Genomic DNA, 18165 nt, shown 5'->3' with positions numbered 1-18165 from the left:
AAAGCAGCCAGGCAGTTTACGAACACTGATAACTCATTTTAGAACATGAGTCAATTAATAAATAGTAAAAAGACGTCATTGCTTCCTTTTCACCCTTCACTCTTTTCTTTGGTCCAAGTTTATCCTGATAAGACAGATAAATAAATAAATACATAAATAGCAATATTAATAATAAATAAGAAGTAAAATGAAGAGTCCGCTTCCTCTAAAAGTTTCCTTGACTCTTTGCTTTGTCTGTTTATCCTGATAAACAATCACACCTTAGATCCAAAATTGACTTTGATTATTGTCTTCTCCAGAGTAAATTAATGCAGATTCTCAATTAACGTCTTATAATTACACTTTTTCTCAGCAGCTGGTGCCGCACAAACACTCAAATATCTGCAGCGCGTTTTAGTTTCGGAGCGGAGGAGAGACGAGGAGCTCCTTCCTCCTTCAAACGTGGACGAATGAAAGGCAGCTGAGCCTCCGCCATCAAACGGCGAGCTGTATGAGCGAGGAGGGCAGAGCAGGAGGTTTCCTTCCTGCCGAGTCAATAAAACGCTTTTTAATTGAAACGCAGTGAAAACAGAGAGGAGGAAAGATGAAGAGGGGAAAACAAATCGTCCAGAAATCAACTCTCAGCTGTCGGCCGGATCACAGCGTGAGCTTCAGATGCTCAGAAAAAGAGATATTTAACCCCAAAACACTTTAACAGAGCTGCGAAAACACAGGTACTCATCCAACAGACACACCTGACTGTCTCAGATTCAGCAAAATAAAGTCCAGAGCTCCGACTAACCCTGGAAACTCTTCCCATTTTACCAGAAAGGCAGAATTTCACATATTAATCTGTTAAAAATCACAGCAAAACTAAACAATTTCAAGATTCAAAACTTTATAGGACAGAAATCTGGTTTGGTGAGTTCACACGAAACCAAAACCTCATGACGCACACGCTCACTACGCTGAGACACAAAACACGTAACAAGAAAGAACTGAAATAAGAGAAATACATCATTAAAATACTTTTTCTGATGCCAGACCCTCAGATTGACGGTCTTACGGTTGAATTTGCCCGATTTTGCTCCGTACATGTTTCTCGGATCTTAGGATGTTTCCAAGATTTCAGGACAGTTTTAGGATTTTGGGACAATTCCAGTACTTTAACATGTTTCTTGGATTCTAGGACATATCTCAGATTTTAGGATGTTTCTTAAACTGTCATGTTGTTTCCAAGATTTCAGGACAACTGTAGGATTTTTGGGAAATCTGGGTCTTAGATAGGACTTCTGTCGGGGGTGTGGGGGGGTGATAAAAAAGCTCTATACTGATGCTGTTTTAAGCACTTTGACACCTTATATATACTAAAAGCACATCAACATTTCTCAGTGTGAATCACTTTATTTTTTATTGTGAATTAGGAAATGTTTGGGGGGGCACCCGGCACTCTATCAGGGGCCAGATTTGGGCGGCAGGTCGTAAATCGAGTGTCACATCTAAAGTCTCGCACAATGCACCATGCCCTCCGCCTCCTGACCATGAACTCAAGAAACAACCTGATGCATATAAAAGATGCAAACGTAACGTGTTCATGGTTTGCAGATGCGTACGATGCAAATATTTTCTTCTGACGACTTCGCTGCTCAAAACCAGCATCACAAAAAACTGCATCTGCTGCAGCACTGACTGCAAAGAAAAAGAGACTTTTGTTCACTTGCGGAAATTTCGGAGCATTTGTGACTAAACTTAAATGGTCGGTTTAGCTTTACGGATGCACATCACTACTTCTTTTAGTTTGGCATGATTTGATTCATTATTGTAAGAAATTTTAATCATCTGCAAACTGAAACAACTTCACAGACTGAGACTCTGATGCAACATCCTCCGCGCAGCTTCGCCTCAGCTCACTCTGAAACTCGGGCGACAGTTTGGACCAAATGAAATTCACGGTTGAAATATTAGTTTTGAGGGAAATTATGTGAGGCGAGGCCACTGACACTTGTGTCTGCGGCTGCTGAGAGGAGAAGATAACTCTGTTGTAAAGAGGGAGAAAACACCTAAAGGTCCACCTAAGAATAGATTGATTGTTTTATTTCATCCCGTCGATGAGACGAGCGCCGAGAGGATCTATTAGAGCTGGGTTTTATTTTGGTGAATCAGAGGAAGAGATATTTCAGCCCGGCTTCAGTATCTGCATGTAAATTGGACTCCGGAGGAAACTAACTTGAATGAAGACACAGTGTGACCGGATGGAGGAGGGGAGACGAAGTAGACCCTCGTTTTATTACTGCATGAGTCACAGGGGAGGGAGGACGGGTTAGGGAGGAACATAAAAATGGAGGAATGACTGAAGAAGTCATCGGGGAGAAAAGAGGATGAATTTATAGGTTGGAGAGAAAAAAATATGAACATAAAGAAGATAAAGTAGACGGAAAAATAACAAGCAGTGCATTAAAGAAATAAAAAAGTAAATTACAAGAATGTAAAATGATTCAAAGAGAAAAGCAAAAAGACAATGAATAAAGAGGAGGACAGAAAACGGCAAACAGCAACAGAGAAAGACTTTGAAACAATGAACACTGGTTTCTATTGAACTGTTCTTTTGTTCTGAGCGAGAGAAAAACCCAAATACACCTAAATAAAATAGAAGAGAAAATCACTGGAGGCATTACGTCACAGCACAAAAGAGCATGCTCATAGGTAACAGTTAGGAGTTGAGCAATATTGACGGCCAAAAACCACCTTCTGTGTCCAACCAGAACATCACCGGATCAGACACAACTGGTGGCGTTGTTATTGTGCGCTGCTGGACGGCACCAGGCGCATCCGTATGCAATGTGCTGGTCGCGTGTGCATGAAATGCTGAGATGCTGAAGAGCTGCATCAGGTGTAACGCTGCCAAAAGTAACGTGGACCGGTCCCACGAACAGCCGATTTTCGTGCAGGAGTTCGGAGTTTGCTTCCCGTGTGGATGTGTGATTATTTTCTACACGTCACCATGTGTCTCTCTCTTTTTATCTTTTGAAGATCATTATTTTTGGCTTTTATTGCCTTTAACAGGACAGTGTGAGCGTGGAAGGGGGAGAGAGAGAGAGGATGACGTGCAGCAAAGGGCTGAGGCCGGATTCGAACCTGCGGCTGCTGCGGCGAGGACACAGCCTCTGTACATGGGATGCCGCTCTGTCCACTGAGCCACCAGGCGCCCCGACCATGTGCCCGTTTTGCCTAAATCTAACCATCGTCATGGTCCGTGCTGTTGTATAAACACAAGAACCGTGCAGCGTCATCCCACCATGTGCATCTGTTGGCATCACCGTGACAGAATCCCGGAACATAAACAGCTGACGCACAAGGAAACCGAAAACATCATAAGTAGTCGCAGAAGGTCGCTGACGGAGCGGCGCCACGTGACGAGTTGAGATGAGAACGTGTCGAATAAAGACAAACATGATTACTACAATCAGAAACATCACAATCAGAAGAAACATCCCTGTTACAACTTTTACATCATTCAGGTCATGTTTGCTGCTCTCTGAAGGCTCGTGACATTTCTGACGTTTGTCAGCGTCCCACAGGCGGGACATCCTCATTTTCAAAGTAAGAGTCCTCTCTCCGCAGCGGATCTGTGACGGCTGAGTCTCAGCTGATCATTAACTCTTCTAAAACTGCTTATGAAGCGTTTCCGCAGACAGCAGGAGAGCTGGTGGGTGATTACAGCCCACACACGCTCGACTGTAATACCTTTATTTATGTTTTAAAATAACACACACACACACACACACACACACACACACACACACACACACACACACACACAGCAAGCTGCAGGACACTGACAGCGACAAGTGGTGGGATGGCAAATGAAACCCTGTCAGCTGCCTGCGTGGAGCTCTATGTGTGTGTGTGTGTGTGTGTGTGTGTGTGTGTGTGTGTGTGTGGGCGCACACCGCGCAGATTAAAAAGCAGCACAGTGGTTGTTGTTGCTGGCACAGACAGACAGAGAAACATTATATTACAGAGAGCTCTGAGGAGTGGAAGATAGCAGAGGGCCTGCGCTCGTAAAGCTGCACGTAAAACGGCTCTCCGCTGATTTCGAGTTTCACTTCCTCCAAACCCGACCGAGTAGAATAAGTAGAAATGTCATCAACGCAAACATCATCATAATTAGTCCAAATGTGTTTACGAAAATAGGAAATATGATCATTGTGGAAGAGATGAGATCATTGCAGATAGAAACTTCACTCAGGTGCGTAAATACAGACAGTTCAGGCAGCAGAGGGAATTCTGTACCAATTCTGTATATGTTATTATGATCATTTTAAATATATTTTTTATTTATTTATCTATTTTTTTTAAAATAATTTTGTAAATCTACTTATTTCTCACATTTTTGGAGCATTTCTCACCAAGTCGCTCATTGTCTTTTTCCCATGTTTTTGAAATAAATCGCACCAATTTGCTCATAGTTCAGAGGTTTAATTATTTGTGAAAAGCGTCTGTCGCTCCAGGTTTCAAAGGCTTAAGTAAAAACACAATTGTTGTTTCAATTGTTACACAGGCTGCACAGGTACACAGACTGCACAGGTACACAGACTGCACAGGTACACAGACTACACAGGTACTCAGGCTGCACAGGTACACAGACTGCACAGGTACTCAGGCTGCACAGGTACTCAGGCTGCACAGGTACTCAGGCTGCACAGGTACTCAGGCTGCACAGGTACACAGACTGCACAGGTACTCAGGCTGCACAGGTACTCAGGCTGCACAGGTACTCAGGCTGCACAGGTACTCAGGCTGCACAGGTACTCAGGCTGCACAGGTACTCAGGCTGCACAGGTACACAGACTACACAGGTACTCAGGCTGCACAGGTACACAGACTGCACAGGTACTCAGGCTGCACAGGTACTCAGGCTGCACAGGTACACAGACTGCACAGGTACGCCACGGTTCATCTGTAACACTCTTTCTGTGTGGGAGTCACAGCGGCTGCAGGCTAACATCAAGGTTTCAGGTTCAGTCCCAGACACCAGACGCCCACCTGCATTTTACTGGATCTCAGACGTTAACAGAAAGCTACTTTTTATATTTAATTTAGATCTTGTTGCTCCTGAAGGCTGCCGTGTTTACAGCAGACAGAAAGAACAACACGCTCCTCAGGTGCTGGGGAAACTTCACACATTAAACCAAAGTTTTATCCAGTTTGCATTCAAATTTAACTGCATTCAAAGGGACAATTTAGCCCCAAAATCAAAAACACATATTTTTCCTCTCACCTCGTGATATGCATCAATCTAGATAGTCTTGGTGTGAGTTACAGAGTGTTCGACATGTTTTCATCCCAAGTCATCACATGTCGATGCTTTATCAATATACCTTTGCGTCTAAATATTACGCTCCGGGTGTCCTCCTGCGTCTGCTGCTGATGCTGTAACTAATGCCACGATATCCACAAAAGCACGTCTGTCTTCTCTACAAGATAATGGAACTAGATGGCTCTCAGCTTGTGGTGCAATAAGCGCCAAAAAAGTCATTTCAAAAACTCAACAGCGATGTCCTCTGTCCAGTAATCATGACGTGGTCACTCACGGTAATCCACAGACCTTTGTGAGCGGTTTACCAAACTTGAACGTGCAGCGTTCATGTACTCATGGACGAGAGGCTTGTGACAGTGCAAGATGTAAACTTTAATTACCTTCTGGCTGAGCGGTGCCGTGAACGCTGGCAGTAGGTGCACGCTTCCTCCTGTACGGTCATACAGTTGGTGAGTGAAGTTTGGTTTTTAAAAAATAAAAAACTGCTCACAACAAGTTGTGATTAATGTTTGGGTTAAGCAGTGAGGCCTGTCTGCGTCCTTCTCTCTGTAAATTGTAAAGATCTACATGGAATAAAAACACATCTCAGAAAAGCCCAGAAGACACAAAAGCTCGCGTGATTTCGTTGTAATAACGTTCTGCTCAGATAGCAAATCAAATCACAGTCAGGCTTCAGCTCTGAGGGACAGATTATCAAATTATTTTTATCAGTAAAAGTTAAATCACACAGTCGACATGAGTCTGTTACTGGTTTTTGAGGTGTTCACTTTAGTGGAGAATTAGTCTTTTTCATGACTGTAGGTGTGTTTCTATTAACCCTCAAACTGTAAAAAAATAAATAAATAAAATTTCCATTGCAGTTTTGCAAAATATTCAAATCACCTGAAATACCACCTAATGGGAGCGTAAAAACTTTTTTGCCATAAATGGGATTTTTTTTGACACTGATGTGCCATTAGGCTTATTTAATATTCGAAATTTAAATCTAAGTTGTTTTTTTATCAATTAATTTATTTTTGATTATCTTGGGGAGGAATTTCCCTTTATTTGTTAGATCAGATAGTGTGAAAGAGGGAGAGAAAGGGGATGACATGCAGCAGCAAAGTGCCGAGGGCAAAATCAAACCCACGGCTGCTGCGGCAAACACACAGCCTTTGTACGTGGGGCGCCCGCTCTACCAAGTAAGCCACAGGGCGCCCCAACGCAATCTGAGGATTTATTGAAAAGCTCAGACTCACTGCTGGTCTGCTGCAGTATGAAAGAGAGAATCGCTCATTCTGCAAGAAATTCAGGAAAACAACTGACATGATTTGACCTGATTTTTTTTGTTTGTATGTCAAATGATTAAAATGAGAGAAAAAGTTACAGTCTGTGGCTCCGTATGTGGCTCTTTAAACGGATGTTATTTGCTTTCTCTGACAGCGGGACTGAACAACAGCAGTCATCTGTCCCCAGCATGTCATCAGACGTCACGCACACATTTTCATATTCATACGTGTATAAATAAAGATCTGTGACAGCAGCAGCTGGTAGTTTCCTGCTCAGCAGACGAGCTGCTGACAAACACATCAGGAAACTGGACTCTGTTTCACTGAAACACTGCGGGACCATGTGAACGCCTCATCACCTGCGCGTCGGCCACAGACGGAAACTAAACGTTTTCTGTGCAAGAAGAAACAGACTTTAAGTCACAAATACTGAAATGCTGAAACCTGAGTGCTGATTTTACAGCGAGGAAGGATCAAAAATGTGATTTATTTTATCTTTGATATTAACATGCAGCTGGTTTATTAACCATCTTTCTTACAGCATCAACCTGAGGTCAGATGCATAAATGATGTGTTTACACGAAAACCCTCCGTACGCTTTTCCCACACAAAAAAAGACATTCATAAAGGAATAATGTGTGCAGCTGACACAATCTTCAGACCAGTTCACACAGTTTTAGCCACGATAGCTGCAGGTGAGGTCATACGGACCAGATTACAAGGGATATGTAACGGTCAGTATGTTTACATGCTGTTAAATTAAGTCAAGTTTTTGAGTTAGTCAAACTAAAAATAGACTTTTAAATTACATGTGAACATGTTAGTCTGACTGAAATCGGACTAATTTGAATTTCTCAAAATCGGACAAACGCCCCGATAACGTGACAGACTGACTGGACTCTGTGATCTGTTAATGCTCCACATCGCCGCACGCGTTCGTTAGGGACCGTTCGTCACTTATGAGGAGGGAAGGGGGGCTGAAAAACAGGCCAAATGTAACCAGTGTTTTTAATTTTGGCTTAGGTGAGAGGCATACAACTTGAAAAGTAATATTTTATATCTATTTTAAATATTCTACAAAAATCACCCTCCAGCCGCACCCCTCCTCTGATAAATGAAGTTCAGTCCCACAACAGCAGCACGGAAGCTAAGCGATGTCCTGCCGTGGACGGGAAAACATATTTTACCCACCTAAAAAAATCAATCAGTTAAAAGTTACACTATATTTTCTCCTCAGCAGCTGATGGAGGAGGCGGTGCAGCGGCAGCTCCGCCGTTCAGTGGAGTAAAATGACCGTTTTTCTCAACGGAGTCTGCCGTTTTTGATATAACTGCTTTAAATCTCCCTCAGTACGGGCTGTCTTACAGCAAGGGAAAGCACTGAAAATATTCAAAATATAGATAAAGTGCAATGGAAACACTTTTTTGTCTTTTCTAGGTCACGTGATGCTATGTGTTTGTCGGGAGAAACTGGCTCCCTCATGATGCAGCAGGAGCTACAAGAGGAGGTAATATTATTATTATTATTATTATTATTATTATTATTATATTGCTTAACTTTTGTGCAAATCTTTGATGAAAACTCACCTAGTGTTTGAGATTTATAAAACAGACTCAGGCAGATGTGCAGTGGGTTTATAAATCTGACAAAAATATGCATACACATATTTCTGTCTATGTACTTCTGCACAGTTTCAGTGTAAATTTACGGAGTTTTATGCATCTGGCTCCAGCACATGGTTTCGTCTTCAGTGCACATCGCACATTTTCCTCCATCCACTTTTACAGAATAGAGAGCAGACTTCAACACAGGGCCTCAATTAATGATCGCGGTCATCATCATTCAAATTGATGATTATTTTCCAAAGCATCAATCGATCATCTGCTCTGTAAAATGTCAGAAAATAGTTAAAAGGTCCATCAGATTTCATAGATGACTGAGAAAAGTGGAAAATTTAAGAAAGTGGGGAATTTAAAAGCTCAAGCATCATTAATCTTTAACCACCTGCTGCTCCAGCTGTGCCTCAACTTTCACTGGAAACTCTGAAACGCTATTAAAAGTGACACGAATACAAATGTGGGATCTATGTCTAAATTAATGTGCTGCTTGTTTTGAACATCTAAAGCGGTTAATTTCAAAAAGAGCACCTGGTGTTTTATTTAACTCAGGTATCCGACTTTTAACATTGTGTTAAATCCTTTTCTGTCAGGCGGTAATCTCAGAGACAAATATCTGAAAACTTGGACAAATAAAACCAAATCGGTCTCACTGGAGAGTTACCGGCAGTGAGAGGAGAGAAACTCAATATTCAACATGCAAATATTCGCTGTCAGAGGATATAAATGATTCCCTTCTCCACCACCTGTGCAGCACGGACTGATGGGAGCGTTTTGTTCAGCTGGGAAACATTAACGTTTGAAAGTTTTAATCTGCCTGGAGGCGCGCAGGAGTTCTGCTGGCAGCCTCCGCTCATCTGCCAGCTTTTAATGAGACTTTCGCTCCAGCGGAGTTCAAACATCTCCGTGAGAACAGTCTGGTTTCCGGAAGCAGAGCCTGGTGGGCATCCAGAACCGGCGCACGTCACTAAACACGACCAGCAGCCGCACGGGGAGAACAGAGGATCGCCTCGAGAGACTTTTACAGACAAAACACGAGTTCCTTCATTAGCTTCAATTTACAACATCAAGTCTGCGTTTCCCACCAGAAGTGAGAGCGTTTGTATGTGCACTCGTATCCTGGTTATGATCATATTTTTGAAGTATTCTGGTTATTTGTAGCGTATGTAAATATGATGTCCTGGTGTATGAAACATGCAAACACCTCATCCAGGTTTCTAAATACTAGTGCAGCGCCTGTTTAAACTGAAGGAGATGTTGTTGGTTAATCTGCAGATTCAGATTTTACAAACAAAAGGTGGGGGGGGTAAAGAGCAATTAGTAGATTTAGAAATATATTTGATAAAAGCTCAGGAAAATGTCAAGGGAAAAGAAAAAGAAAATAGATGGGGAAAAATATATTTAGAATTGTTAAAATTGCATATTTATAAAAAAGCTGCACATGAACACACTGTGAAGATAACAACCAACGGCCATCCCAAAAGTCAAAACTCAGGTATCTAAAGTAACAACAAATGAGAAAACCCAAAAGAAGACGGTAGAAACTTCACGGTTTATGAATTTAGGATTTGTCGTAGTTATTGTTTGGCTGGTATATCATTTTGTTTTCTACTGCCCAATTTTTTGTTAATTAACATAAAAAAGAAACTGATTTAGTTATTAGTTTAGTTATTTACGTATGAAACTTTTAGTTTAGCTCACCACCTGGAGAAAGCGTAGGAGGGGAGAAAATAAGCTCTTTATGAAGATAAACTGTAGATCTGTAAAATTTGTAAAATGAATTTTTGCTCGCGGTGCTGGGGTGGGTTTTCTGTGGCTGTGTATTAAGATGTATGTTTTTTGTTTTTGTTTTCTGGTTAAATTATCATATTTGGACTGATTTTGTTTTGTTTTTGTTGTTTTTATTGTCTGACCGTGGAACAGTTTATATCTTAATAATTTATATTTGCGTATAAGGTATAAAACTCAATATGTTTTGAATGCGGACTTACTGCGGGCTCTTGGGGTAGAAGGGCAGGGTGACATGACTGAGGTCAGTGATGTCGCAGGCCGTGGGCTCGGCCGAGATGGCCTGCCGTTTGCTGCGGTGCTGGTCCGGCTGCATGACGAGGCTCTGCTGCTGGGCCTGGACCTGCTGGGCGGTGGCGGGCCGGAGCACGGACCGGTACTTGTCTAGCTCGTTCTGCAGCCGCTGGATCAGCTCGTCTTTCTGATCTAACTCCAGCTCCAGCTCGTCGATCAGCGTGTCGCGCTGCCGCAGCTCCTCGATCTTCTCCTGCAGGGCGTACTGCAGGTCCCGTAGGGTGCCCATTGTTACTCTGGGAGTTCCCTGAGGAGTTCAGGGTTTCTCTAGAGTGTTCGGGGTGCTTCTGTCGTCCCCAGATTTCCTTGTGGTTGTGAGGGTCCCTTTAGGGTTCCTCAAAGTCCTTAACTCAGTGAATCCTCAAGGGATGTCACCAGATTTCCCTAGGGCCTGGGTTCCTTCAGATTTGTTTGTGGCCCCTTGCCATCATCAGAGTCTCAGTGATTTCTGGGAGTTGTAAAGGTACTTTAGTTACTTCTGGGTAACTTAACTGGCAACATAATACCACCCTCTACGCTTTACGGGTTCTTGTAGGTCGATCTAGGATTCCTTAGGTGAGTCTTACGGTCCCTTGGAGGTGTATAGCAATTCTCAGAGATTCCTAACGAGTCTTCAGGTACATCAGAGTTCTTCTGTGGTTCTTCAGGGTACAGGGAATTATCAGGAGTCCTAAAGATTTTCTTGGGGTCTCAAGAATCCTTCAAGATTCTTCGAGGAGCTCTTCAAAATTCCTTTATGGCCTCTAACATCTTTTGAGGTTTCTTTTAAGTCTCAAGGGTCTTGAAGATTATTCTGGGGTTCCTCGGGGCCCCTCAGAGTTACCTCCTTGAGTTCTTCAGATTCTCAGCAGACTTCACCATTCCTTGGAGATCTTAAGGTTTCTTCTAGAGCTCTTCAGATGGGTTTTCAAGGTTCTCTTAGGATCAGCAGGAATCCTCAGGGTTCCTCTGGGGTTCCTTGAGATACCTCAGAGCTTCTCCAGATTTTCTGAAATTCTCGAGTTTCCTCAATTACTCAGAGTACCTCTTATGATCCTCAAGGGTAATGACGGTTCTTCTGGGGTCTCTTTGGAGTCTCCTCTTGGGTTCCTCCAGATTTTCAGCGGTCCCTGCAATTTGCTTGGGGTCTTAAACGTTGGACCACCTCAGAGTCTTCAGACTTCTTCTGGGGTTCCTTGAAATACATCAGTGCTTTTCCAAATATTCTGAAATTCCCATATTTCCTCTGGATTTTTGGAGTACCTCTTAAGAGTCTTAGGTGTAACTGAGGTTCTTCTGGGGTCCCTTTGGAGCCTCCTGGATTCCTCCAGATTCTCAAGAGTACTCCAATTTTCTATAGGTCCCTTAAGAGCTTCTAAGAAGAGGTTTTCAAGGTTATTTTAGGATCTGCTGGAATCTCTGGAGCTTCACAAAGAGTTTTCAATGTTGTCAGGGTTCCTCTGGGATTACTGAAGAGACTTTAGAGCATCTCCAGATTTTCCAAAACTTACATCAGGGTCCTCAGAGTACCTCTTAAGAGTCTGGGGTTTCTTTTTAGTCTCGTCTTAGGATCCTCCACATTGTCGGCAGTCCCAAGATTCCCCGCAGATCTCTTTAGAGCTTCTCAAAAGAGGTTTTCAAGGCTCTTTTTGGATCTGCAGGAATGTTCTGAGCTTCCAAGAGCCTTCAATGTTCCTTAAGAAACTTCAACGCTTTTCAAGATTTTCTAAAGTTCCCACATTTGGACAGTAGGGTTCTTCTGGGGTCTCTTGGGTTCCTCCAGGTTCTCAGCAATCCCCAAATTTAAAATGAACCCCTTTAGAGCTTCTCAACAGAGATTTTCCCGGTTCTTTTAGGATCTACAGGAATGTTTGCAGTTTCCCAGAGTCTTCAAGATTTATTAGGATACTTAAAACCTCTTGTGTCTTGAAGGTAATCAGGGTTCCTCTGGGGTCTCTTTTGGTCTCCTCTTCAGTTCCTTCAGATTCTCAGCAGTCCCCAGATTTAACGCGGATCCCATTAGAGCTTCTCAGAGAGGGGTGCTGAGGTTGCTTTAGATTTAAGCAATATCCAGAGTTGCCTTCAGGATCCAAAGGTTTCCCAGGATGCCTCATACTTTAGTCCTTTAACTCCTCTGGGTTCCTCCAGATACCCATGGTTCCTCTGAATTAAACGTATCTGCTCATTTTCCGGGATGATTCTCAATGACAAAAGAATAAAAACTTCAAAAAGTCTGAAAACTAGAGTTAATAACTGGTCCTCGGGGTTCCTCCCTCCTTCCTCTAAATTAAATTCTGATTTGAAACAAAGGCGATGAAGTGAAAACTGAAGACGACGTGGGACCGTTCACCACCTCCAGGATTTCCTCCCCTCCAGGAAATATTACCAGACGCAGCAGGTTTGCCTCCAGTCTCGAGGGAAAATGTGATTCTGTCTGAAGCAATTTGAAAGCAAAGTGAGTAAAACAAAGTTGAAAGTGAGTCCAGGGAGATAAAAATACACATCCACAGGTTCCAGGAAAATCAGGTCGGGGACAGTAAAACAGAAAAATGTATTATATTCCCGATTAAAATTCTTCAAAATGTATCCAGGCAGAAGAAATACATCTGTGGTTTGGATTTATTCCTTGAAGAGGGTTAAAGTAAAAAAAAACAAAACAGGTGATTCAAAGACAAAAAAAGAAGCTGTGAAACATTTTAAATCCGGAATAAAACCTAAAAACATCCTGTGGTTTGATTCAGCCTGCAGCTCAGTCAGGTGGTGGAGGAAAAGTAGAAAACGTGTCTGAAAAAAATCCGCAGCGAAGTGAGGACGAAAAGTGGTTTGACGGACTCAAACATCAAAACAACAGAAAAGAGCTGCAGGAATCCGGATCAAATTAACATTTCACATCACTTTTCCCGGGTTGATGCTCGAGTCGGAGGAGGGAGAAAAAAAAGAAAATATTCCGATGTTGAAGCGAGCGGAAATGAAATCCGCCTCACGTGTGAGTTTCAGGCTGGAAACTGAATCCGCCGGCGGAGGAAACAAACGGCGGTGAAACGTGCAGAAATCCGGTGGAGGTGCACGAGATGATGCGGAGCGCAGAGAGGATGTGGAGCTGCAGATCTGCTCCGGTTTAATCACCTTCATTAGTTTAATTAGTTTAACGCGGAGCAGCAGGAGATTTAACGAGGAGTGAAGCGGAGAGGAGCGACACTGCCGGTGCGCCAAAAGTTGGTCTGCCTCAACTCCTCCTCCTCCGCCTCCTCCTCCTCCTCTTCCTCACAGCCTATCGATCAGTGTATAGATTCTGCTCTTCATCATTAAAATCGTGTGTGTGTGTGTGTGTGTGTGTGTGTGTGTTTGTTGTCTTTTTTTAAGTTCATGAACACAAATCTGTTGAACAAGGAACCATACAAACATATGATGAGCCATTATTTTCATTTTATTTTATTTTTATTTTACTATCATAGTCTATCAGTCAGTCTTTAGATGCTGCTCCTCATTATTAATCTTTTTTTTGGTTAAAGTTCATTAAATTCATTATACAAGGAACCAGAACTTTTTTTAATGAGCCATTTTGGATTTGATTTTATTACTCTGCAGAGTATATATGTAATAAAAGAATAATAAATATATTTTTTTAACATCTTTCCCTGGCTTAAAAAAAAATCTAAATCAACTATTTTCCTGCAATTTGAGGAACACTTCTTGCAAAGTTTCTCATTGCCTTTGATGTTGTCATGTCATGTTGATCCAGGTTTGAAAGGGTTAAAACAACTTAAAATTAAAACAAACTCAACTTTCTGGAGGATCTGAATGCAAATGCACACTATGGCATCATTCAGTAGCCAGAGCAGAAAAAAAAGAAAAAGTTTGAAGCAGAGTATTAAGAAAGGTCTGAAGACTGAGGATTTGGCTCACAGAAATTACGTTTGTCATAAATTTTTTCACGTTCAATATGAACATCCAACATTGTGACACTCTAAGACATAAAATACGGCAGAGCACAGGTCCCCTTTAAACGATGTATTCCAGTATTCAGAGGACGAGGACTACAGCATTTTCACATCCAGATAAAAGCAGCATATTAATGTTTTTTGTCTATATTTTGCATTCATGCTGGAATAACGTCTGGTTTCCGTGTTAGTTTGTGATGCTTATTCAGAGAATCTGCAGCATATGCCCCAAGCATAGCATTACCTTACGTAATGAAGGTATTAAATTTCGGACACATGACCTCAAGATCAGGTTAAAGCCACCTTCAGGTTCTTCTTTCACTTTATTGTTGGTCATATTACCAAAACATTCTGCAATACCAGCACACCCTGAGGGTGCGAGGCCTCGTTCATTCTCCCTCTGTGCGAGTGAGATTTCCATAAAACCCATCAGAGCATCAGCATTTATTATTTAACAACACAACAACCACAAACTTTTTCTGTCTTGAACCTGTTTCAGCGTGTTCTTTGCCTTTTAAACATTTATGAATCTGAAGGTGCGAACACCATGATGCAACGATTGCTTCCTAATTCGATTGGTCCATCAACAGTTAAGAGATCAGTGACTACACAGTGTGAGTAGGAATTGTTGTTTGTACAAAGACGTCTTTGTAACACTAAGACAAAACAACAAAGACTGAAAGGAGATGAAAACGACGACACGGAGATTCTTAACAACAACAAAATAAATGCAAAACAACCACAAAAAAGGTGAAACAACTACGGAGACGAAAAACAACAACGATGAGATGAATAACAAGGCTACAAAAACATACAAAATGACAACAGAGAGACAAAAGAGGCAGACTTATTAAAAGAGGAACAAAACCATTAAAAAGAGATGCAAAACAGCTACAAAAAGATGCAAAAATAACTACAGTGATGCAAATTGCTACAAAAAGACGCAAAAAACTAGAAAGATAGCCAATGCAACTACAAAAATATGCAAATTGACTACAAAAACAAGCAAAATGACTACAAAGAGATGCAAAATGATTATAAAGAGACACAGAGTAACTACAAAGACATGCAGAGAAACACAAAACAAAGACAAGCAAAAGAACCACAGAGATGCCAAAAAAAACACTAAATAATGCATAATGACCACAAAGAGCTGCAACACAGCTACAAAGAAATACTACAAAGATGCAAAACTACCACAGAGATTCAAAAGACAACAAAGAGATCCAAAGACAACAACAAAGAAATCCAAAACATCCAGAAAGAGGCACAAAAGAGATGCAAAATAACCACAAAGTCACACAAAATGACCACAAAGAGACACAAAAAACAACTTAGAGACGTGAAACAGCCGAGAAAAGACGCAAAATGACTCTGACGAGATGTAAAACAACTACAGAGTCAAAGCAACTACAGAGATGCAAAAATACTACAACAACATGCAAAAAAGACTAGAAAAACATGCAGGATGAATGAGAGACAAGAGAAGCAAAATGATTATTAAGAGACAGAACAGCTTCAGAGGGATGCAAAACAATTACAAACGACACAAAAATAACTGGAGATGCAAAACACAACAAAGAGATGCAAAATAACCAAGAAATGATGCAAAATGACCACAAAGAGCTCCGACGTGACTACCTGACTAGCACCAGACTAGAGACACAAAAGAGAGACAACGACAACAAAGAGACAAAAACAACCACCACGAGATGTAAAACATCTCTGCATCGACATAAAGATGCAAAATGACAACAAGAAGCCTAAAAAAGTGAACATTTAGTACACAGAAGCAAAATCTCTTTCCCAGTTTGATTTCTATCTCCTCCATATTTACCCTCTGTCTCCTCAGAGGGACCCCACCCACAGCTTTGTTAACAATCCATCTACACTCAACGGCCAAAATAATGCAAAGTCAGCTTTAAAACAGTCAGTTCTTTTCAAAAACTGCAAACTTTTTATCTTCATCATGAGGAGCAGAGTCAATAAATCTATCAGAGGACATCAGTACGCGCTGCTGCTGCCCTGTGGCGCCCCCTGCTGGCTCACCACCATCAGTACAACAAACTGCAACACACACACACACACACACACACACACACACACACACACACACACACACACACTCTTGCAAACTAACGCAGGGACTTTATTTTTAGCCTGTAACTTTTGTTTTTCGGGGGGGGGGGGGTAAAACTATATTCTCTTTGCGGCTACGTTGTTTTAAATAAAGACGCCTCATTAAATAGTGCATTTCTGTCCTGGCGCTTGTAGAAAGGATGTATACTTAATGTACATTTAGGATACTGTAACACTAACTAACCTGCACGAATTGGTTCGATGTTTTCAAATACATCGCGAGAAGTCGACAAGCACCTTCATAAGACATGGCCCAGAAATAAGCAAATAACCCAAACCCTAACCCCAAAAAATAACTGAAAATAATAATAAAAAAGTCAAAAACTTTTTTAAAAAATGACCTAAAAATGATGAAAATGAAAAAAGTACTCTTTTAATATACTTTATTATATTTTTTCTGTAACATAAATTTAAACAGAGTTATTAAAGTATAAATGTAATTTTTGAATAATTTCCGAATAATCCTCCTCTCTTTTTAAAACTAATTTTAAGGTACTTCATTGCCACTTTTTACTAGTTTCTTAAAATTTGTGGGTCATTTCTTGCTAAGTTGCTCATTGTCTTTTTTACGTTTTGGAAAGAAGTCAAGCCATTATGCGCAAGTTTCAAAGGGTCTTAACTATTTGGAGTGAGGACAGATCAGAAAAAATAAGCGGATATATAAGTGACTAAAAACTAAATAAAACTCTTCAGTGAACAGTCGGTGAGTGGGTCTCAGGTGTGTCTCCTTACCTGTGGGTCTTGGAGAAACTCCGCAGCTCCATCTCCTCCGCCGGCTCCGCGGACACCCCCGCTGCCCGCCGGGTGCGCCTGCTGTCCGGCCAGCAGTCCGGCCCGCAGACCCCGCGGCTCCGCAGCACCGACTGACACTTGTGCAGCCTCCTCCGCAGCTCCAGCGCCTCCTCCTCCTTCTCCCGTAGCCTCCGCTCCATCTGCACGATCCGCTCGTCCTTCAGCCGCAGCAGCCGGGACAGGTCCGCCTCCAGCCCGCTCATCCTCCGCTGCTCCGCTGCTCCGCTGCTCCGGTGAGTGTCGGGACAGAGACAGACGGGATGGAGCTGAAAAAAAACAGAAACAGGAACTGAAATTAAAGTTTTTCCAGAAATATAAAAAGAAATGACAATAAAGGTGTAAATCAGGTCCAGATTTGTCCCGAAGAGACAAACTTTCAGCGTAAAAGCCGGTTATCGACCAGTTCAGTCGGTTTGATTTCTGATTTCTCATCACTGATTCACTGATTCAGAGTTCAGACAGAGAGAGAGAGGAGAGAGGGGAGGGGGCAGACAGTGACGGATACAAAAAGACCAAAAAACACATACAAAAATCACCTCAGAGACACTAAACGAATACAGAGATGCAAAATGAGAACAAAAAGATGCAAATAACTGAGATGCACAAGAAACGCAAAATGATGACACACACAAAAGTTACAACATAGAGATGCAACAAATTAAAAAAAAAGATGCAAAACTGCAAAGAAATGCAAAACACCTAAAAGGCTGTACACAAAATGACTACAAAGACACAAAATCAACTACAAAGAGATGCGAAGGAACTACAAAAAGCTGCAAAATAACTACAAAGACGCACACACAGAACTACGAAGAGATGTGAAAGGACTTAATAGAGTTCCACCATGACCACAAAGAAATACAAAACAACTACAAAGGGATGCAAAACAACCAGAAAGACAAGTAAAATGACTACAAAGACATGCAAACAAGTACAAAGAAGTGGAAAACACCAAAAAAGAGATGCAAGATGACTGCAAAGAAATGCAAATAACTACAAAGAGATGCAAATAACTACAAGTGCAGGCAAAATGACTACAAAGAAATGCA

The 18165-nt window shown here is 41.7% G+C and overlaps 1 protein-coding gene across 3 annotated transcripts in view; it reads right to left on the bottom strand.

Annotated features, from left to right (window-relative positions):
* prkg1b (protein kinase cGMP-dependent 1b) overlaps window positions 1-17461 on the bottom strand; it is a 65266-nt gene extending 47805 nt beyond the window's left edge. The window contains exon 1 of one of the 3 annotated variants that reach the window (XM_088069831.1): window positions 17057-17461. In XM_088069831.1, coding sequence (XP_087925957.1) covers window positions 17057-17319 — 263 coding nt within the window. In that variant the 5' untranslated portion in view covers window positions 17320-17461. Of the gene's footprint in view, window positions 1-10174; window positions 13438-17056 lie in introns of those variants that run through there. The other 2 variants (XM_088069830.1, XM_088069829.1) reach the window with 2 other exon arrangements.
* Between the last annotated feature and the right edge of the window lie 704 nt (window positions 17462-18165).

The sequence above is a fragment of the Plectropomus leopardus genome, chromosome 19 (genome assembly GCF_026936395.1).
Source record: "Plectropomus leopardus strain MGB_pleo_1.0 chromosome 19, ASM2693639v1, whole genome shotgun sequence".
Lineage (NCBI taxonomy): Eukaryota > Metazoa > Chordata > Actinopteri > Perciformes > Serranidae > Plectropomus > Plectropomus leopardus.
The sequence above is the reverse complement of the archived record's forward strand: the minus strand, read 5'-3'. Positions and strand labels throughout refer to the sequence as shown.